This window comes from Coenobita brevimanus, chromosome 35, assembly GCF_032717465.1.
Source record: "Coenobita brevimanus isolate Jiangsu-jjx chromosome 35, ASM3271746v2, whole genome shotgun sequence".
Lineage (NCBI taxonomy): Eukaryota > Metazoa > Arthropoda > Malacostraca > Decapoda > Coenobitidae > Coenobita > Coenobita brevimanus.
In genome coordinates, this window is record NC_136988.1 from 18,129,336 (window position 1) to 18,149,335 (window position 20,000).

Consider the following 20,000-nt stretch of genomic DNA (forward strand, 5'->3'; position numbering starts at 1 on the left):
ACTTTGCCTAAAACTACCATTTCTCCTTCTTGTGTGCCGTGCTTTAATACAGGCTTAACACCTGAGCTATTCAAGAGAGGAGCTAAAGAATGGATGTTGAGCTGCAGTACTGTCTTATTCTGCCACTGAGCTATGGTAAAGAAGCTGCAGAACGAAGAAAGTCTCCTAGTTAAGATGCACAAAGCTTAATAATAGCACTGAATATCAGTTATAGTATCAATTTACTGTACTCACCAAGTAAGGCACGTAGTTTGTTATCCATGCAGAACTGTGGTACGTAGTCCTGGGATAGCCTGTCACAATCAAGCTCCTCTTGGTATGGCGTCCGCCCATAGCCCAGGACAACGATGCTGTTAAGGTCCACGGGCGTCATGGGGGAGGACATAGAGGGTGAAGTGACGGGCCGTGCCCGGGGTGAGCTGTTCGTTTCAGACAATGTGGCTGGGGGTGAATTTGTTGACGACAAGGGAGATCCAGTTGAACGGGTAACTGGCACTGTTTCGGGAGACTTAGGGTGCACTGGTAAGGACTTAGAAGATACTGGTGATTCGGCAGACTTGGGGTGCACTGGTGAGGACTTATTAGAGGATATCGGTGATGTCTCCTCTGTGACAGTGGCGGGGTGGGCAGTTATGGGACCATCGTGTGACACTGATGATAAGGGTGACGATGGGGATGCCGGCTGCACCTCGGGTAGACTAGAGAGGTGGGAGGCTGCTTCGCTTAATGTGTTTGTGAGGTTCTGCATCGAGGTTTCCGTGATAGACTGGGATCGACTGAGGGAATCGGCTACACTAGTGGACCTGCTTAGAGAATCACTAATTGCAGTGATGCGAGAGAGCGATTCATTTATGCTTGATGCACGTGGAAGATGCAGCGCCTCCTGTGATTTACCCATCTCCTCCGAAGCGTGGTAGGTCTCCGCTAAACTGGTAGCCCTGGTGATTGTTCGAGGGGAATGCTTACTACTAATGGCAGTGGGAGTGGCTGAAGGAGAGCCGGACCGGTTGAGGGAGTCCAGTGAAGTCCGCCATGACTGCGCCGGACTTAGCTTACTAGGTGATGCAGGCGAACCACTATGCCCAGACCCCAAGTGAGAATCAGCACCACCACTTGCCGGAGATGAAGCCAAACCATCCTGTGCTTGAGGAGGGAGACCAGTTAGCGCTGGTGATGACTGTGATGAGTGGAGCTGCAGGGGATGGGGCTGAGTGGTTGTGTCATGGACATGCGCTCGTCGTGCCTTAAATGCCTTCAGCTCCTCTGCAGTGAAGCTGACAGTTGTGGATGATGACTGTCCACTGCCCGGCCACCCTGGGGACAAAAATTAATATTATAAACAACTGTACTGCACTTCAGGGGAAATAAAATAATGTAAAACGTTTCTCGCAATATGCACAAATGTATGGAAATATGTAAGGTATGTAGATGATGGATGATGACCATGGGAGGTACTATCATGGGAGTGGTGTAGGACCAAAAGCCTGGTAACTGGCCTTGCATACCACTCCCAAGCTGGGCAGACACAACCATTACACAATGTCTGGGGAGGCAGTGGCTGAATCGGAAGAAAGGCGGCCTGCAGTCCTGCTGGACCCAGGATCGAATCCTGGCTGGGATAGGGAACAGTTTAAGGATCTGAATTTCACAAAAGCAGACTTGACTGACCCATCAGAAGACTCGCCGACAAGTAAAAATATCCTCCCTAATACCAGTACACCAGTCCTGTATGAGACAGCCCTAGCAAGTATTCAATATGGACTGCAGGGGTTAATGCAGAAGTGGTGATATGTGGAGGTGTGTAGGAGGGCTACTGGGCCTTGGGATAGGCCCTGAAGCCTTTGCCCAGAGCTGGACAAATTTAAAAAAAAAAAATCTTCAACCACCACCTGTTCCCTATGGTAGGCTGGATTCATCAGGTTTGCATGGCAGCTGGCTTAGCATGAGGAAAACCAGAAGCCTAACCTCAGGACCCAGGTATGTACTGTAGCAGCCAGCCTGAATACACCAGATGTAGGGGGTGGTGACAAGAACAGCATCCAGCCATTAAAAAAAGGCCAAGTGACTTGTTGATGGCACACAAGAATCTGTACAACAGCCAGTATGGCTGATAACTGCTATCACTGAGGAAAAAAAACAAAAAAACATACATTATCATCATCACCATCCAGACCTCCTTTCCCACCATAGGGGAGAGTGAGGAGTAGCAATGTAAATTTGCCCAATCCAGTGGACCACACTTCCATTCACTCATCATTCAAGCCCCCAGAATCCTGGCTCTATCGGATAAGCCAAAAACATTCACCAAGTTCTGTAGCTTCACATAAACATACATACATTCATCATCCAAAACTATGTTGCCCCATAAGGAGCGTTGGGCACCGGGGCTAGGCAAGTTGGTGCTGACAATTCAGATGAGAGTGACCAGCCCCACTCATCCCTGAGTGGCAATACGTGAGCAATAAACCCCTACTGCCCCTTGGATATAAACCTACACAGGCTCAATCCAATTGGAGGGCCTTAATTGCTCACTAAACCACTAGGCGCCATGATCTGGTTATATGGTTACCATCCAGCGTAGTAAATGGTTTCCCGGTGTACAGGAACCTATTTGGCTTGTCACTAAGTGTAGAGTCACCCACAGGCAGAAGGAAGTGGAAAGAATGAAGGAAAAAAAGATTGAAGAGGAAGTGTAAAGTCACCCGTAAGCAGAAGAAAGAGGAAAGAATGAAGGAAAGACACAAGAGGGAGGAAAGAAGAGAGGAATGGGCAGACACCCAAAGCAGGACTACACTGAGTGAGTGGACGGTGAGTGTGCCTTAAAAAAAAAAGGCATACCCATGCATACATGGCCAAGGCCTTCAAATATGTAAATGTATGCATATATGAATGCACAGGAAAGGGGATTTAAACTACTGGGTAATTTAAACATCTGGAAACACAGGAGGAAATATATTGTTTCCTCTGCATGGCTATGACTTCTTTCCCATTCCTTTCTCCTCCTTGTTTCCAATCTCTCTCTCTCTCTCTCTCTCTCTCTCTCTCACTCAATCATCATCATCTGCCTTCTCCTCTGTCTCAGTCCTTGTAGTAATTTGACAGATAAAGAATACGAATATTTCTCATTTGAACTTCTTGTGCTGAAAATTAAGTCATAACGCTGCCAATGAATGAACACCAATTTAATCAAGAAACTTTTCACTTATTCATTACACAAAATCGTTCTAATGTCACACATAAGGGATGCTCTTGAGTAAAAAGCATATTCCAAATTGTTAATCATGAAACAGCACTATATCAACACAAATCCAATACAAGGGATGAATACCCATAAATGAATAATAAATCAGAGGAATAATTACTTGAGACTTATATCATGACGATGGGGAGAGATTATTTTAATTATGGTATAAAATGATGCAAAGATGGCTACCATTCCATCCTTGGGGAGCTCTAGACGGGAGGGCGGCAGTGTGAGTGTGTAATCAACTGACAGGAAGTGAAAGCTGTGACGACAAAGGTTAAAAAAAGTGATAATGTGGGAGCATGGCAGTACAAAGCTAATAACTGCACTGTGACTGTTGTTTTATTATTTTTTTATTACTATACGTTTGCCCCCATCAGATAGTTTCATTCACCTTTAGGGCACATTTCATGTACTAAAAAAGGGTTATTCTGTACACGATTTCCACTGTTGCCTTTCACGTGCTGGAGAGGGATGCCTTATGTGGTGGCAATGATAGGAACAGATGGTGCTTGGTTATACAAACATCCGTCAATCTCCCCAATCCCCTAAAAAGAGAATGGTGGCCTGCAGAACTCTGTGTTCCTGTTCAAATGAGTCTGGGGTCGCAGCTACTACCACTGCTACTATTCCTTTCACTACCAGAATCTTCTAAACTGAATGAAACTGTCTGCAGGCTCCAAGGAGAGAAAGGAATACCCTCATGCTGAAAAGGTTAGGTACAATACTGCACAGCTGCACCACCACTGTGACTACGAAAAAGGGGTGAAACTGCAGCTTAATAAATATGACTGCATGAACCTATACAATTACAGCTGGCCATGGAAAAATGCCATTTAAGGGGATCCTAGACAAAGATGACTGCATCATAATAAAGTACAGGAGTTAGTTATGCAATTTCCAATACTGTAGGTAGCAGGCAGGTAGTTTCATTTCATTTACAAGGGTTCCAACAGGTTTGCATGCATAGTCTTGGTCACCTAATGACAGCTCTCCACACTGCTCAGTCTCTAGCAACCTCCCTATTCAGTTCCTTATCCCTGAGGCCACAATGTATGACTTTCTGCCAAGTCTACTTCCATCTGCCTCTTGCAACTCTACCCTCAACATTCACACCTATCACCTTCTGCATCAGTAGTGCATACTTTAACTATCTGTACCAGCATAATCTGTCTATGCATTCAATAATCTGTAGTGGTGTCACATCAACAATGTCAGTGGTCCAACACTAAATAAACTTCAGAAACTTCTTCATTCTTAGCATAAGTAGACTAGCACTATATAATTATAGGCAACAGTTAGGTTATCGGGGTGTTGGGGGGAGATGGGGGATGTCAAATTTGGTATTGTGTGGGAAATGTGGGGGGGGGGGGGCATGGGGGCGACTCCAGTATGGCAGGGAGGGGAGATAAAATATTTCAGTTTTCACATGTATCTCATCTTGAAAAGAATTACTGAACCCCATAAACAGTGACTGTGCTGCAATAATGCAGGCTGAGGCCTGTGACTTCCTTGTGAAACAAAAGGGAAAGTAATATATGGTCACTAAAGTGGGATTTACAATTACTGCAAAATCTTTGTCTTGTGTTTCAGCATGAACATGACATGATTCTTTTCTGTTGACTGTACAAGAGACAGGATGGTCAGAAGAATGGGGTTCTAAAGCACCTTTTCTCTAATGTGCCAAATATTATCCCTTTTATTCTCTAACCTGCCAAAGATTTCTAACTCGTTTTACTTCACTTGATGGCCAAATGCGGTTAGACTGGAGGGTTGATTAAACCAGAAACTGAGGAGACTCATTCCTACCTCATAATTATATTTATCTTAGGGGAAATCTCTCTTAGTGAAGCAATTTAAAAGTTAACTCCACAAACCCCATGACTACCAGAGATCTTCATATTTCGTTTTCGTTTTTAAAGGCTCCAACATGCTTGCATGTGTCGGCCTTGGTCACCTAATGGCGGCTCTCCACACTGTACGATCCATTGCAGCCTCCCTGTTCAGTCCCTTAACCCTAAGGTCACACTTAATGACCTCATCCCATGTCTTTCTCGGTCTACCCCTCATAACCCCACCCCCAATATTAACACTTCTCACCTTCCTCATCCAATTATCATCCCCCATCCTCTCCACATGTCCAAACCACCTCAATCTACCTCTCCTCATCACAACACCAATACACTCCAGTCCCATCCTACCTCTCAACTCTTCCATTGTAAACCCAGCCCCTCCAGGCCTTGGACGCAGGGACGCACTGCACATCCACCTAATCATTGTCATTTCTGTACGTCTGAGCCGGCGAATATCTTCCTCCTTCACTGCCCAGGTCTCACTGCCATACAGCACTACGCTCCTAACACATGCTGCATACAAAGACCCCTTAGCACATAGGGAGAGCCCTCTCAATGTCAGGAGAGGCAAGAGCTCCCTGAACTTCTTCCAACCACTTCTCACCCTATCACCATCGCAATCATCATCATCATCATCATCCAGAACTCCTTTCCCAACACAGGAAGGGGTAAGGTACGACCCAGAGAGCCAATAAAGACCCTGATAGAATGTTAAACTAACCAAAATTAAAAGTTATCAGCATAAGGCCCTTGACTACCCGAGGCCTTCAGTATTGTGAATAAAATGATGCAGTAAAATGTGAGGAATGCAGATTGTCAACATCATACTGATAAAATTAATGTAGCATGGGCCAAATATGCTATAAAATGAAATGCAGAAGGCTGAAATATCATCTTCAATATGATGACATCTAATCCGATATAACTGTTAGGGGATGACAATACTGTCCTTGTAATAAATTTTTCCGTTTTGTTGATAGATAAAACAATATACTACTGACATATCCTAACAATTATACATTACTATATCAGATTAAAGGGACATTACTACATGGGTTAGATAGTTTTCATGAACTCCTAAGCTATGTATAAGAGTTCTTCCCTGGGCTGAATGAAGTCATCTGGAGATGGCACAAAGAAAGTGATAAGAGACATCACCATACTGAAGGGGATTTGTACTGATGATTCAAAACTACAATAATGATAATAATGATGATAGTAATAATAATAATAATAATGGAATACTTCACAGGACCCACCATTGCTTTTCACAGTCTTGTCATCACAGAGGTTCTTGGAGTTGTTTGACTGGATGAACTGTGAGGAGGTGAAGGGTCGCAGGGAACCGGCAGAGGTGGTGGTGGTGGTGGTTGTACTGGGGGTTGACGTAGCAGTCGTCACCGAATTCCTGTGATCCAGTGACGAGGTGGAAATGCTGTTACTGGTGGTAGCAGAATTCCTGTTGTCAAGTGATGTGCTGGAAATACTATTGGTACCAGAATTCCTGTAGTCTAGGGAGGTGGTGGCAGTGGTGGTGGTGCTGGCAGAGGCATTCCTGTGGTCAAGTGAGGTGGCAGAGGTGTTAGCAGGGGCTGTGTTGGCAGTGGTGGCACTGAGGTCACGAGGGCAGAGAAGGTTGCGGGTGGCTGATGATGGTGAGATGGTCCTGCGATAACGTCCCTCAAAGCCTGTCTTCCAGTCCCGCCGGTGTGCCATATACGAGTCCTTGTGGTACGTCCTGCATGAAAAAATGCACTATAAGACAAGGAATTTTATGAACTACTTGAAACAACTTAAAAGCCATTAAAAAAAAAAAAATGCTACAAGAGAAATGAAAGCTTTATGTATGAGTCCTTGTGGTTCATCCTGGAAGAAAAAAAATGCATTACAAAACAGTGAATTTTGTGAACTACCTGACACAGAACTTAAATGGGCTAAAAAACAAAAAATGAGAAATGAAGATGAGGAAAGAGAAATTACAGCTTTAAATACGAGTCCTTGTGTTTGTCCTGCAAGAAAAATACATTATAAGACAGTGAATTTTGTGAACTACTTGACAAGACTTAAAAAAAAAGTATGGGAAAAGAGAAATGAAAACTTTATACTCTGGTATTAAAACTCAAAAACATTCTACAACAAAAACCTCTCAGATAACCAAACAAGATCTAGCTGACTGTATCCAGCCTACGAGTGGTTTCCCATTCTCTAATGAAAAAAAAGGGCAGGAAGGGAGAAAGGAACGAAGAAAATCCAAAACCTTTCTTGAGGCGAAAACTCTAAATTAACCATCTTGTTCTTGCTACAGATGAACTGATTGCTTTAGCATTCTTCAAAGGCATGATTTACTGTACTGTATTTTGTATTTTCTGATCCTCTCAGACAATTTTATTCAGCTCGGGTGATACTGCTCTGATAGGGAGAAGAGAAACCCATATTCCAAGTACCATACAAGGCCTTGTAACACCTATTACGGTACTATCTATATATCTATCTGATTGAGGTGAAAGAGAGAGAGATTGTCCAGGAGCTTGAGGGTGCGAAAGTGGATGTATGTGGAATAACAAACAAAATGGAGAGGAGAAAGTGTGAGAGAATGGGAGTATGGATGGGGTATATGTGCAGGAGTAGGTGAGAATGAGAGGGCAAAGGAAGGAGTATGTATAGTTGTGAGTAACAGATGGAAGAAGAGCATAAGACAGTATGGATCAGTTGGGTCAAGGATTGTGTGGGTAAAGTTGAAAGTTGGAATACAAATGTGGGCGACTGTGTGTGTGTGTGTGTGTGTGTATGCGCCAACACAAGATCGTGCTAGAGGAGTGAGAGAAGAGTTCTGGACAAATGTAGAAGTGTGCATGGAAAAGTTTGGAAGGAATGAGAGAGTGTTTTTGATCGGTGATATGAATGGTAAAGTTGGGAATGTGAAGGTGGATGGAATAGTTGGTGAGTGGGGTGTGCCTGCTGAGATAGATAAGAATGGGAGTGCGTTAGTGGACATTTGTGCTGGGAGGGGGTTGGTGATAGCCAATACCCTCTTCAGGCATAAAATGATCCACAGGTATACATGGCGAGTGATGAGAAGGGTGCGTGGTGAACTGAATGAAAGGAAGGCAATGATTGATTAAGTGTGTGTGGATGAAAGGATGCGAAGATGTGTAATGGATGCAAGAGCTTATAGAGGTTGGGGGAGTGTACTTTCTGACCACTACTTGGTGGTGGCCAGAATTAGGATTCAAGTAAGATGGAGGAATAGAAGAAGTGAAAGACGAGAGGAAGGAGTAGTTGCAAGGAGAGTGGAAAGGTTACAAGAGGATGAGAAAAAGGCAGAGTATAAGAGAGAAGTGGAGGAACGATTGGGCAAATATGAATTGGAGCAGATGGGAGATGTGGAAGGTGTGTGTAGGATATTTACAGAAGAAATATGTGCAGCATGTGATGTGGTGTGTGGAAGGGAGAGAAGACGGAGGGGGGTGCAAGGAACAGCGTGATGGACTGAAGAGGTGAGACAGGCTGTGGCACAAAAGAAGAAAGCATAAAATGAATGGATGAGAAATAGGGGCGTGGAAGAAGTTGAGAGGCGGAAGAGAGAGTTATATGTAGAAAGATAGAGGTGAAAAGATTAGTAATAGAGGGTAAGAAGAGAGTGGATGAGGAATTTGGAAGGAATCTGAGTGTAAAGTGGAGGGACTGTAAGAAAATGTTCTGGAAAGAAGTGAAAAGAGTGAGACAGGGTGGAAGTGAAGTTAGCAGGGGAGTGAAAGATAAAAATGGTAGATTACTAGTGGAGAAGGGAGAAAATGTGAGCAGATGGAGAGAACACTTTAAGGAATTGTTGAACATAGAGGATGGAAGTAATGCGAGTATAAGTGGCTGGGGAATGGCTGGGAGAAGGAGGAAGGTGAGAAGACAGGAAGAAATCAGTAGGATAGAAGTTATGGAAGCAATGAAGAAAGTTCAATTGGGGAAAGCCCCAGGAATTGATGGAGTGTGTGGTGAAATGCTGAAGCATGGGGGAGAGATAGTAGTAGAATGGATGTGGAAGATGTGCAGACTGGCCTGGGAGGAAGGTAGAGTCCCGGAGGATTGGAAGTCAGGTGTAATTATTCCCTTGTACTGTACAAAGGAAAAGGGGAAAAAGAAGTGTGTGGTAATCATAGGGGCATTTGTCTTCTTCTCCTAGTATAATAGGAAAAGTGTATGGTAGGATACTTATTGACAGAGTTAGAGAAAGAACAGAGAAATTAGTTGGAGAAGAACAGCGAGGCTTTAGGAAGGGATGAGGTTGTGTAGATCAGATATTCATTCTTAGATCTTTAGTGGAAAAGTTTCTAGAGAAGGGAAAGAAGTTGTATGCGGCTCTCATGGATTTGGAGAAAGCATGTGACAGGGTGGATAGACAACGATTGTGGAAAGTATTAAGAATATATGGAGTAGATGGGACGTTGTTGAATGCTGTGAAGAGTATGTATGATGGTGCTAAGGCTGCAGTGCGTGTGGATGGTGAACTAAGTGAATTTTTCTCTTTGAAGGTTGGGTTGAAATAGGGATGTGTCATGTCTTCATGGTTGTTCAATCTGTACATGGATGGGGTAATAAAAGAGGTACAAGTTAGGGTAGTGGATGTTGGAGTGGCCCTGGTGAGAGAGGATATTGTGTGGAAACTCCCTGTACTGTTGTTTGCAGATGATACTGTGTTGTTGAGTGAAGACGAAGGGGAGCTGCAAGGCATGGTGGATGAGTTTGGGAGAGTGTGTAAGAAACAGAATCTAAAGGTGAATATAGGGAAGAGTAAAGTGATGGTCTTTGAGAGAGGTGAAGTCAGTGAATGTACAGTGAGGTTGGATGGTGAGGAATTGGAAAATGTGAGTACGTTTAAGTACTTGGGTAGTGTGATGAGTAAGGATGGAGGTTTGGAGGGTGAAGTGCTTGAAAGGGTACATCAGGGAAAAAAGGTTGCTGGTTCTTTGAAAGCAGTGATAAGAAACAGGGAAGTGAGCATGGAAGTGTAAAAGTTATTACATGACAGTATTGTGATACCAACTCTAACGTATGGAAGTGAAGCTTGGACGTGGTTGGAAGGACACAAGTCAAGAGTGAGAGCAGTGGAAATGAGTTATTTAAGAGGAGCCTGTGGAGTCACATGGAGAGACAGGCTGACAAATGAGGATATAAAGGAGCATTGTGGTGTGGATGTGGATGTGATAGGAAGCATAATGAGGAACACACTGAGGTGGTTTGGTCATGTGGAGAGGATGGAGGGTGAAAGACTGACGAAGAGAGTATATGTGAGTGAGGTGGAGGGGGGAAGAGGGAGGGGGAGGCCGAGGATGAGGTGGAGGGGGGAAGAGGGAGGGGGAGGCCGAGGATGAGGTGGAGGGGGGAAGAGGGAGGGGGAGGCCGAGGATGAGGTGGAGGGGGGAAGAGGGAGGGGGAGGCCGAGGATGAGGTGGAGGGGGGAAGAGGGAGGGGGAGGCCGAGGATGAGGTGGAGGGGGGAAGAGGGAGGGGGAGGCCGAGGATGAGATGGAGGGATGGGGTGGAGAGGTATATGAGAGAGGGGTGTGTGAGTTGGGAGCAGGGCAGTGAAATGGCGGGGGAGAGGGCGACGTGGAGGCAATTTGTTTGTGGCCACCCGAAACGGGATTGAGGCGTCTGGCAATAGATAGACAGACTATTACAGAACTGTTGTAAGTCAAATAAAATACTCTGCTTGGTAGCCAGAATATAGAGTAATAGAAAATGGCATTCTCTGGCTGCAAGAATTAAGCCGTCTGACTGATAATGTACTGTTCAGTATCTATTTTACTTGAGATGCTCTGGATAATTTTATTTCAGAAAGATACCCAGTGCAGCCTACAGTAATTTTTTCTCAACCCAACAGTGCTCCTAAGCCGAACGTACCAATTAATCGTCTGGCACAGTAAGTCAAAAGTGAAGCCATCCTGTACATACTCTGTCTAAAGGCCTTACAGAGACCTCGTGGTAAATAGGTTAATGCCATGTCACTATTCACTCCAGATGGCAATGTATGCAGTCTGAGTGGGCAGCTTTTACCCTTCCCTCTGCTTCTGGCTTAGACCAACGATGCCCAGGCTTCTCTGTGTGCCTGGAAAAATTTGCCAAGAATGTCGATTCCAATTAGTGTAAGTGAATTGTGTCATTTCCCTTAATCTTGGGTAACTGATTATGAATGATTTGCCATAATGATGTAAGAAACCTTATACTGGACTGCTTTTCGCCCATCTGTGGGAAAAATAAAATGCAAGACACCTTGTACTGAACACACACACACACACACACACACACACACACAGTCCCTTCCACTGAGCACATCCCTCTTGAGGTTAATCAGTAGGAAACAGCAAGAACCGGGGTTCATGTATATACACCAGCCTAATTCATTCATCCAAGAGATATCCTCCCAATCAGAACAAAGCCATTTAACTTGAGGACATGTCAATTTGGTTTATTAGTCTATTATTGCTCACTACAGACGATTTTATTCAACTCCTTGAGAACCCCCTAACAGTGAAGACGCTATTATTTGCTAAAACCTAACACGTCCACTATTCCAAGTTAGTTATAATAGTACTAATTTCCAGACGATCTGATTCATATTACAGTACTATTCCTATTTATTCTCGGTATCAAACTAGTCTAGCCCTATTACCAAAATCATCTTAGCAGTGGAGGGGTTGATGATGTCCACCACCAATCACCACCGCCACCATCACCACCACCGCCACCACCATCACCGCCACTGCCACCACCATCACCATCACCGTACCACCGCCCCCACCACCACCATCATCATCATTTCCACCCACGAGACAGTGCGGTAGGATCCCGAATCACAAACAGCAAACACATTGACCCATATTCTCATCGGGTACGGATGTTCCCTAGCACTTCTTCCTTAACGATTTATTGTCCAAACTACCCATTAATGTCTTTGTTTTTGCTTCTTATATCTTTTTAATAGCGACATAGATTGCATGAACAACACACACGAATATACTAACGCAGCAGAATCAGAAATAAACCGGTAAGGAAGAGGTGTTCGTACGCCTCCTAACCGCACAAGTATACTGCACTGCCCAACATCCTTGACCTTACCAAACAAACATGATGTTGAATGTTTATACCAAGCAAACGTTCTTAAGTGAATGTAAGTGTAAGCGACCAAGGGAATGTATTGACGTATTTTGAATATCTGAGTGCATGTAGAGTTTATTTCAGTGTATGTAGTTAATCTGAGTCCACGTACTTTGAGGGCACGTAGTTGGTCTGAATGTGTGTGTAGATCTGAGTACACGTAGAGTTAAGTTTCGCTTCATTTAGTCCAATTATTTTGAAAGTTATTAGCAATACTTTGATTTTTTAGGGGGATTATTATTATTATTATTATTATTATTATTATTATTATTACCGTATTATTATTATCAACTGGTTGATGAATATGTAAGACTGTCTCGCAGGAAATGGCTGGGGCACATATATAGAAGACAGTCAGGATGTGCCAGAGTGGACTGCTAGAGGAAGAGGAGGCAGAGGTAGGCCGGGGGAAACCTGGCTGAGGACAATGAAGAGATGCAGGGGAGGAGTGTTGGTGGGACCTGAAGACGGCAAGAGACAAATATTGGTGGAGAGAGTTTATCGAGGCCCTATGCATCCCGTGGGGTGCCACAGGAAATGACTGATTATTATTATTATTATTATTATTATGACATTCAAATTTCTCCTCGATCGTTTGTCGACATATACGGTGCAGGTGCAATCTAGAAACACACACACACACACACACACACACACACACACACACACACACACACACACACACACACACGGCCCTGACGGGTTTTGCTGACTCACACAAATCAACACACCGTCACAGGGGTAACTCCCCACGCCACAACCTCGACTCTGTTGCCCTGGGGTGCGGGGTGGGGGCGGCTAGAGGGTGGGGGATGAGGGGTGCTGGGTTTGGATGGTAGGGGTGGGGTGGTGGGTGCTGGGGGGATAATATGGTGGGGGAGGTGATTGATGGTGGGGGGGAAGGGGGTACAAATGGTGGTGGGGGAGTGATGGGGGTTGGTGGGGGGATGGACGTGGTAATGGTGGGTGTGCGGAGGGGGAGGGGGAGGGGGAGGAGAAGGAAGAGGAGGAGGTGGTGGTAGTGGTAGTGGTGGTGGGGGGAGGCGAGGGGAGGTGTTGGGCATCGCTATTCTTTATTTTTAAAAATGAAATTATCAAGAAGCTTAATAAATTTCCAGGATAACTAAATATCCATATTATTTATTTATTTATTTTTTGTACTTTCCACGTCACTATTCTTCCTATTTTGTTTGCATACTGCCGGACAGCTGTATGATTAAAGCTAGAGAGAGAGAGAGAGAGAGCGAGAGAGACGGGGGGTAAGGTGATGTGGTCCTACCCTTGTGTACACTGTTGTTGACGCGGCCACAACAAGAGTCGGGTTGGTAAACAAGTTCTCTCAAAAGGACTTTGTGCCTGCGTAGCAAAAACACACCAGCCACATGAAACCCACGCCAAAGCAACGCCAAAATAACGCCACAGCAACGCCAAAGCAACGCCACAGCAACGCCACAGCAACGCCAAAATAACGCCAAAGCAACGCCAAAGCAACGCCAATTTATCCTGTTCCAAAACCCGTAAATAAACCGTTACTTAAATACCATCAATCCTACACCATTTATTTTCACGGAATAATATTTTCACGGGATAAATATTCGCGGCCTCTCCCCTCCACCCTCCATCACCATCCCACCCCTCAATCCACCCATTTCTTTGTCCCCCCACACCCATTTCTTTGTCACACCCCCATTTCTTTGTCCCTCACGACCATTTCTTTGTCCCCCCACACCCATTTCTTTGTCTCCCACGCCCATTTCTTTGTCTCCCACACCCATTTCTTTGTCCCTCACGCCCATTTCTTTGTCCCTCACGCCCATTTCTTTGTCACACCCCCATTTCTTTGTCCCTCACGCCCATTTCTTTGTCACACCCCCATTTCTTTGTCCCTCACGCCCATTTCTTTGTCACACCCCCATTTCTTTGTCCCTCACGCCCATTTCTTTGTCACACGCCCATTTCTTTGTCTCCCACGCCCATTTCTTTGTCCCTCACGCCCATTTCTTTGTCACACGCCCATTTCTTTGTCTCCCACGCCCATTTCTTTGTCCCTCACGCCCATTTCTTTGTCACACGCCCATTTCTTTGTCTCCCACGCCCATTTCTTTGTCCCTCACGCCCATTTCTTTGTCACACCCCCATTTCTTTGTCCCTCACGCCCATTTCTTTGTCACACGCCCATTTCTTTGTCTCCCACGCCCATTTCTTTGTCCCTCACGCCCATTTCTTTGTCACACGCCCATTTCTTTGTCACACGCCCATTTCTTTGTCTCCCACGCCCATTTCTTTGTCCCCTCACGCCCATTTCTTTGTCTTCCACGCCCATTTCCTTGTCCCCTCCCTCGACAATTTTTCTCTTGACAATTCTAAAAAATCTGACTGGATTAAAAGCACTATTTCTGAGAGAGAGAGAGAGAGAGAGAGAGAGAGAGAGAGAGAGAGAGAGAGAGAGAGAGAGACGGGGGAGGGGTTATGACGTCATGCAGGTCAATCAAATAACACACTAATTTTGACATCGGAAAAATAATCATCTCTGGCGGGTTATAAAAAAAATCTAACACAAGTAAGATTAGGGTGAGAGGGGAAAATTAGGGTGAGGGAGGGTGAGGGAGGGAGAACAGGGTGAGAGAGGGTGATTAGGGTGAGGGAGGGTGATTAGGGTGAGGGAGATTAGGGTGAGGGAGGGAGTGTACTGTGAGGGAAGGTGATTAGAGTGAGGGAGGGAGATTAGGGTGTGGGAGGGAGATTGGGATGAGGGAGGGAGATTGGGATGAGGGAGGGAGATTGGGATGAGGGAGGGAGATTGGGATGAGGGAGGGAGATTGGGATGAGGAAAGGAGATTAGGGTGAGGGAGGGAGATTAGGGTGAGAGAAATTAGGGTAAAAGAGGGAGATCAGGGTGAGGGAGATTACGGTGAGAGGGAGATTAGGGTGTGAGAGGGAGATTAGGGTGTGAGAGGGAGATTAGGGTGTGAGAGGGAGATTAGGGTGAGGGAGGGAGTGTAGTGTGATTGTCCTGCTTGGTGATGGTGCATGTGTACCGTACTAAGCTCCTCCCGTGTGTGTGTGTGTGTGTGTGTGTGTGTGTGTGTGTGTGTGTGTGTGTGTGTGTGTGTGTGTGTGTGTGTGTGTGTGTGTGTGTGTGTGTGTGTGTGTGTGTGTGTGTGTGTGTGTGTGTGTGTGTGTATACCCCTCTAACAAAACTAAGCAAGTGCTGATGTCACTATACTCCTTTCACCATAAATTGGCCCAGAATTTCGTCCCTTTGCAGCTTAATTCACGTAGCTCTGTCACACGGACAATGCTAAGGCTCTACTTCCTCTCCACTGCACTTCTTCGTGACTAGCATCATATTGTGGAATTCATCGATAATTACAAATCAGTTTTCAAGATGGAGACGGTAATTTTAGGCCAGGTTAAAGTGTGAAAAAAAAAAAGTATTGCGTTTTGCGATAAAGGTAACGATATTATGCACATTAAAAAATATAACTCATATATGTACTGTCATTATGGTTTTAAAACGTAGGCATCTTGCAGTTCTCGTAATACCTGTTGTGGATGAACGAACGAAAGGGATGGTTGTGGTGCTGCCCAACACAACATAAACACAATATAAACAAAAACACAACAAAAACGAAAACAACAAACACAAAAACACAACTTAAACACATATACACAAGCACATAAACACAACACCTGCCGCAACAATCACCTTATTACGAACGCTGTGAAGACGATACAACAGCATAATTACAACATAGGCACATTAACTGACCCACCATGGATCTCACCAAACTTTTCGAGTGCTCTCAAATTCCAAACGAATTCGTGGAAGCCATAGATTTTTTTATTTTCTTCACACCAGCATACGTATCCAGTAAAAAGCGCCCTTCAGAGACCACATTGCAATATTAGGGCAATTTTAACGCGTCCGCTAACTCGCAACGGATCTAAAACTCACTCACAATTTCGGGCCAAACTCAAGAAATCCACTTTAAATATTCTTCACTATTATCCATTAAAAACAATGCTCCGAATTCCACACTACATTATGTCTATTTTAACACATCCACAAACTCGCTATGGGCTTGATATAGCACTTAGGACAAACTCAGACCACCTGCCACCACCTACCCATTACACACAGCGGTCCTTAGGCGATACCGGGACATCACTGCACCTTAACGCATCCACACACTCTCCTTAACGTATCCACAGACTCTCCCGGTGACACTTAGGTCGCACTCAAACTCAGGGGGAACTCGTGGAAGTCACCAAGTTTAAATTTCCTTGGCACCAACACCGCCACAACCTTCCACTACCACTCCAAGTCCTCCACCTAATGCTCGGGGAGGTTCAAGGATGCCACGCCATATTCACATGTCGCTAGAGTTGCCCTGAACGAGTGCTAGAAACCCGCTATGCATGATACCCCCCCAGAATATCGCTAACAAAAACCGCAAACTCCCCCAGAAATTCACAAACACATGGCCAAAATCTTTTAAAATATCACTCGCGTCATTACGCTGGCTTTCAAAACTTGGGTCTGGATGGGTGTGAAAATATCTTGTAACTGGTCAAGAAGGCGCTCAACTGGTAACCCGACAGGACAGGAGTCTTTGGCAGTCTAGTCAGGACAGGCATGTTAGACTAGAGGCCTCGTATGTATAAAAGATCCTAGCAAGCCTAACTGATAAACAATTCTCCTTCACACACAACTATTACGTCTGATTCCTTTGTTTTTTCCTGTTTTTTAGCTTCTAAATATTCACACTAATTCGACTCAAATGTATCTGGTAGCCGTAAGAGTCAAGACAAACGTAATTCAATAAAATACAAACCTTAAGCAAAGGATTTTATAAATAGGAACCCGGGGCGTGTCCAATTCGTTCTGTTTGTCCTACCATTTAATTCAAACCAAATTTAAATCTACCGTAAACAGTCCCTCAGCCAACAGAACCAACCCGTGTTCATCAGCGGCTGGAAAATACATGGGAACGCCATCTTTTTCGGAGGGGCGAGAAAAAGCGAGTTTAAAATTGAATTCTGAAGGTTGGCAAGGATACTGCAGCCTAATGGACATGATTTATAGAATTTCCTAACCTTGAGTTGTATATATAGGTCTGCTCGTTATAGGTTACGTCTGAGCTAAAATATAAATTAGTGAACACTGAAGTCACTATTCGAAAAACAATATTATGTGCGATGAGTAAGGTAATTTACTGTGGCTTGCGTATCGAATAAATTTATCTTCGCTTATATACAGCCAACAAAACGTTAAATGCAAATCAACGTGAATAAGAAAATATATATAAAAAACCTGAAAAAAGGACGGGGGTGGGGGTTTATCTTCAATGACACTACACACTTAACATTCAAATCAGACTGAGTGGCTTCACATTCAAATCAGACTGAGTGGTGAGACAATAATTTTAAATATCCGTAATAACCGTAATAATAGCTAACTGTAATAGGGAGCTGTTTGTCGTTAAAAATTGGTCAGTTAGGTTCTTTTATAACTATACCCCTGTAAGGAAGAAGGAGGGTGCGGCAGAGGAGGGGTCAGTAAGGGCGAGGGTTATGGCGTTTAAACCCGGGACTAGCGACTTTAACGCCTCACACTGTAACGGTCGACACCTCTGACTCACCGGACACTACCTCCTTCTTCCCTCTCCCTCTCCCCAACTCCCCCTCCTTCTCTCCATCCATCTCTCCCTCCTTCCTCCACCCCCTCCTCCTCCTTCTCTCCATCCATCTCTCCCTCCTTCCTCCATCCCCTCCTCCTCTCCATCCATCTCTCCCTCCTTGCTTCATCCCCTCCTCCTCTCCATCCATCTCTCCCTCCTTCCTCCACCCCCTCCTCCTCTCCATCCATCTCTCCCTCCTTGCTTCATCCCCTCCTCCTCTCCATCCATCTCTCCCTCCTTCCTCCACCCCCCCCTCCTCTCCATCCATCCATCTTCTCGTTCCCTCACCATCCTCCTCCTCCCACCATCATCCCTAACTTTCCTTCCTTTTCTCCTCACCTTCCTTTCCTTTCTTCCATCCCTCCACCTCCTCCTTCCTCCTCCTCCTCCTCCTCCTTCCCAGCACAGCTCAACGTATAAGGAACTCAAGCGTATATCCTGAGTTACCTGTTCCATCTTACGACACATTCCCTGTTGTAACTCACGATCCATTCCCTAACTTACGACAAATCCTTCCTGTGTTTTACGATGAGAAAGAAAAATGGTCACGGAAACTACTATCATTGTAATTCCTGCTAAAAAAAACCTATCAGCGCACACACACACACACACACACACACACACACACACACACACACCGCTCGCTGGTGCAGTGGTAACGCTCTCGCTTGCCAACTGGTGGACGGGAGTTCGCGCCTCGCTCGGGTTGCGAAAAGTTTCACTGACGAAGTGGGTGGTTACTGTCCCCCTTGAGCAAGGGGATGGGTGTGTGCGTGTGTGAAGGTCACAGCCTTGCCCTTAGTTCGGACTATATGAGCTCTCAGCTCCCTTCCGGGAGGGTAAAAGCTGACGATCACGACCATCAAGTGATCCTGACCGACCCGGTGAATTACACACACACAATACCTAACAGCAATCCGGAACTGATCATATATTTGTTAATACCATCTCCTTTCGCTATAATATATATCACTAAGAAGCCATTCATTTTATGCGTTTCTCGCTAAACGTATCGCACATCAGAAACTAAGACGAGTAACTTATTTAGCGCTTTTGGTCGCTACATAAACTAAGAAGAGTAACTTATTAGCGCTTTTGGTCGCTAAGTAAACTAAGAAGGGTAACTTAGTGCTTTTGGTCGCCAAGAAGATTAACTTATTTAGCGCTTTTTGTGGCTACGTAAACTAAGAACAGTAACTTATTTAGCGCTTTTGGTCGCTAGGAACAGTATATATATATATATATATATATATATATATATAGGGGGAGGCGGTGGCTGAATCGCTAGAGGTGGCCTGCAGTCCTGATGAACCCAGGTTCGAATCCCGGCTGGGGCAGGGAACAGTTTGTGGATTTGAATTTCACTAACGCAGACTTTACTGATCTACCAGAAGACCAGCCGACATGTAAAAATACCCCCGCTAATACCAGTACACGTAAGGCGACCAGAGTCCCGCTTTTAGGCGGGACACTCCCGCTTTTTTTAAGTCTGTTCCGCTTATTTATTTGCGGCTAAAACGTCCCGCTTTATTAGCAAATTATCTTACGTGTCCCGCTTTCAGAAAATTATTATTACATTAGCTATAAGATGACCTTTTATAAATCTATCTATCTATCTATCTATAGCCCGAAGCCCTAATCCCGCAAAGGGTGACCGCAGACAAAACGCCTCCAAGTCACTCTGCCACCCACCATTTGACTCCCCTCCCCCCAACTCACCCCCCCCTCCTTCATATACCTCTCAACTCCATCCCTCCACCTCATCCTTGGTCTACCCCTCCCTCTCCCTCCCTCCACCTCACCTACATACACCCTCTTAGTCAGTCTTTCATTCTCCATTCTCTCCACATGTCCAAACCACCTCAGTGTATTTTTATGAAACTATGATAAATTAGTAACATTATGCATAATCCAAACCAAATGAAATTCAGAATTATTAATACGGAATCTGTTAAACTCACTAACTGACATCTATGATCGGCTATTCACCGTACCATACGGATGATACGGTACTATGTTCCGAGTTTGTCTAAGACGTTAGTGTTTGATTATATAGCAGCCTCAGAGT

At 44.8% G+C, this 20,000-nt stretch overlaps 1 protein-coding gene across 1 annotated transcript in view; it reads right to left on the minus strand.

Moving 5' to 3' along the window:
- Positions 1 to 20,000, minus strand: part of LOC145396248 (uncharacterized) — an 83,631-nt gene that overhangs the window by 21,197 nt on the left and 42,434 nt on the right. Inside the window, exons 5-6 of the mRNA XM_080269686.1 lie at positions 6,357 to 6,835; positions 235 to 1,314 (exon numbers count right to left, since the gene is read on the minus strand). Coding sequence (XP_080125812.1) covers positions 235 to 1,314; positions 6,357 to 6,835 — 1,559 coding nt within the window. The remainder of the gene's footprint in view (positions 1 to 234; positions 1,315 to 6,356; positions 6,836 to 20,000) is intronic.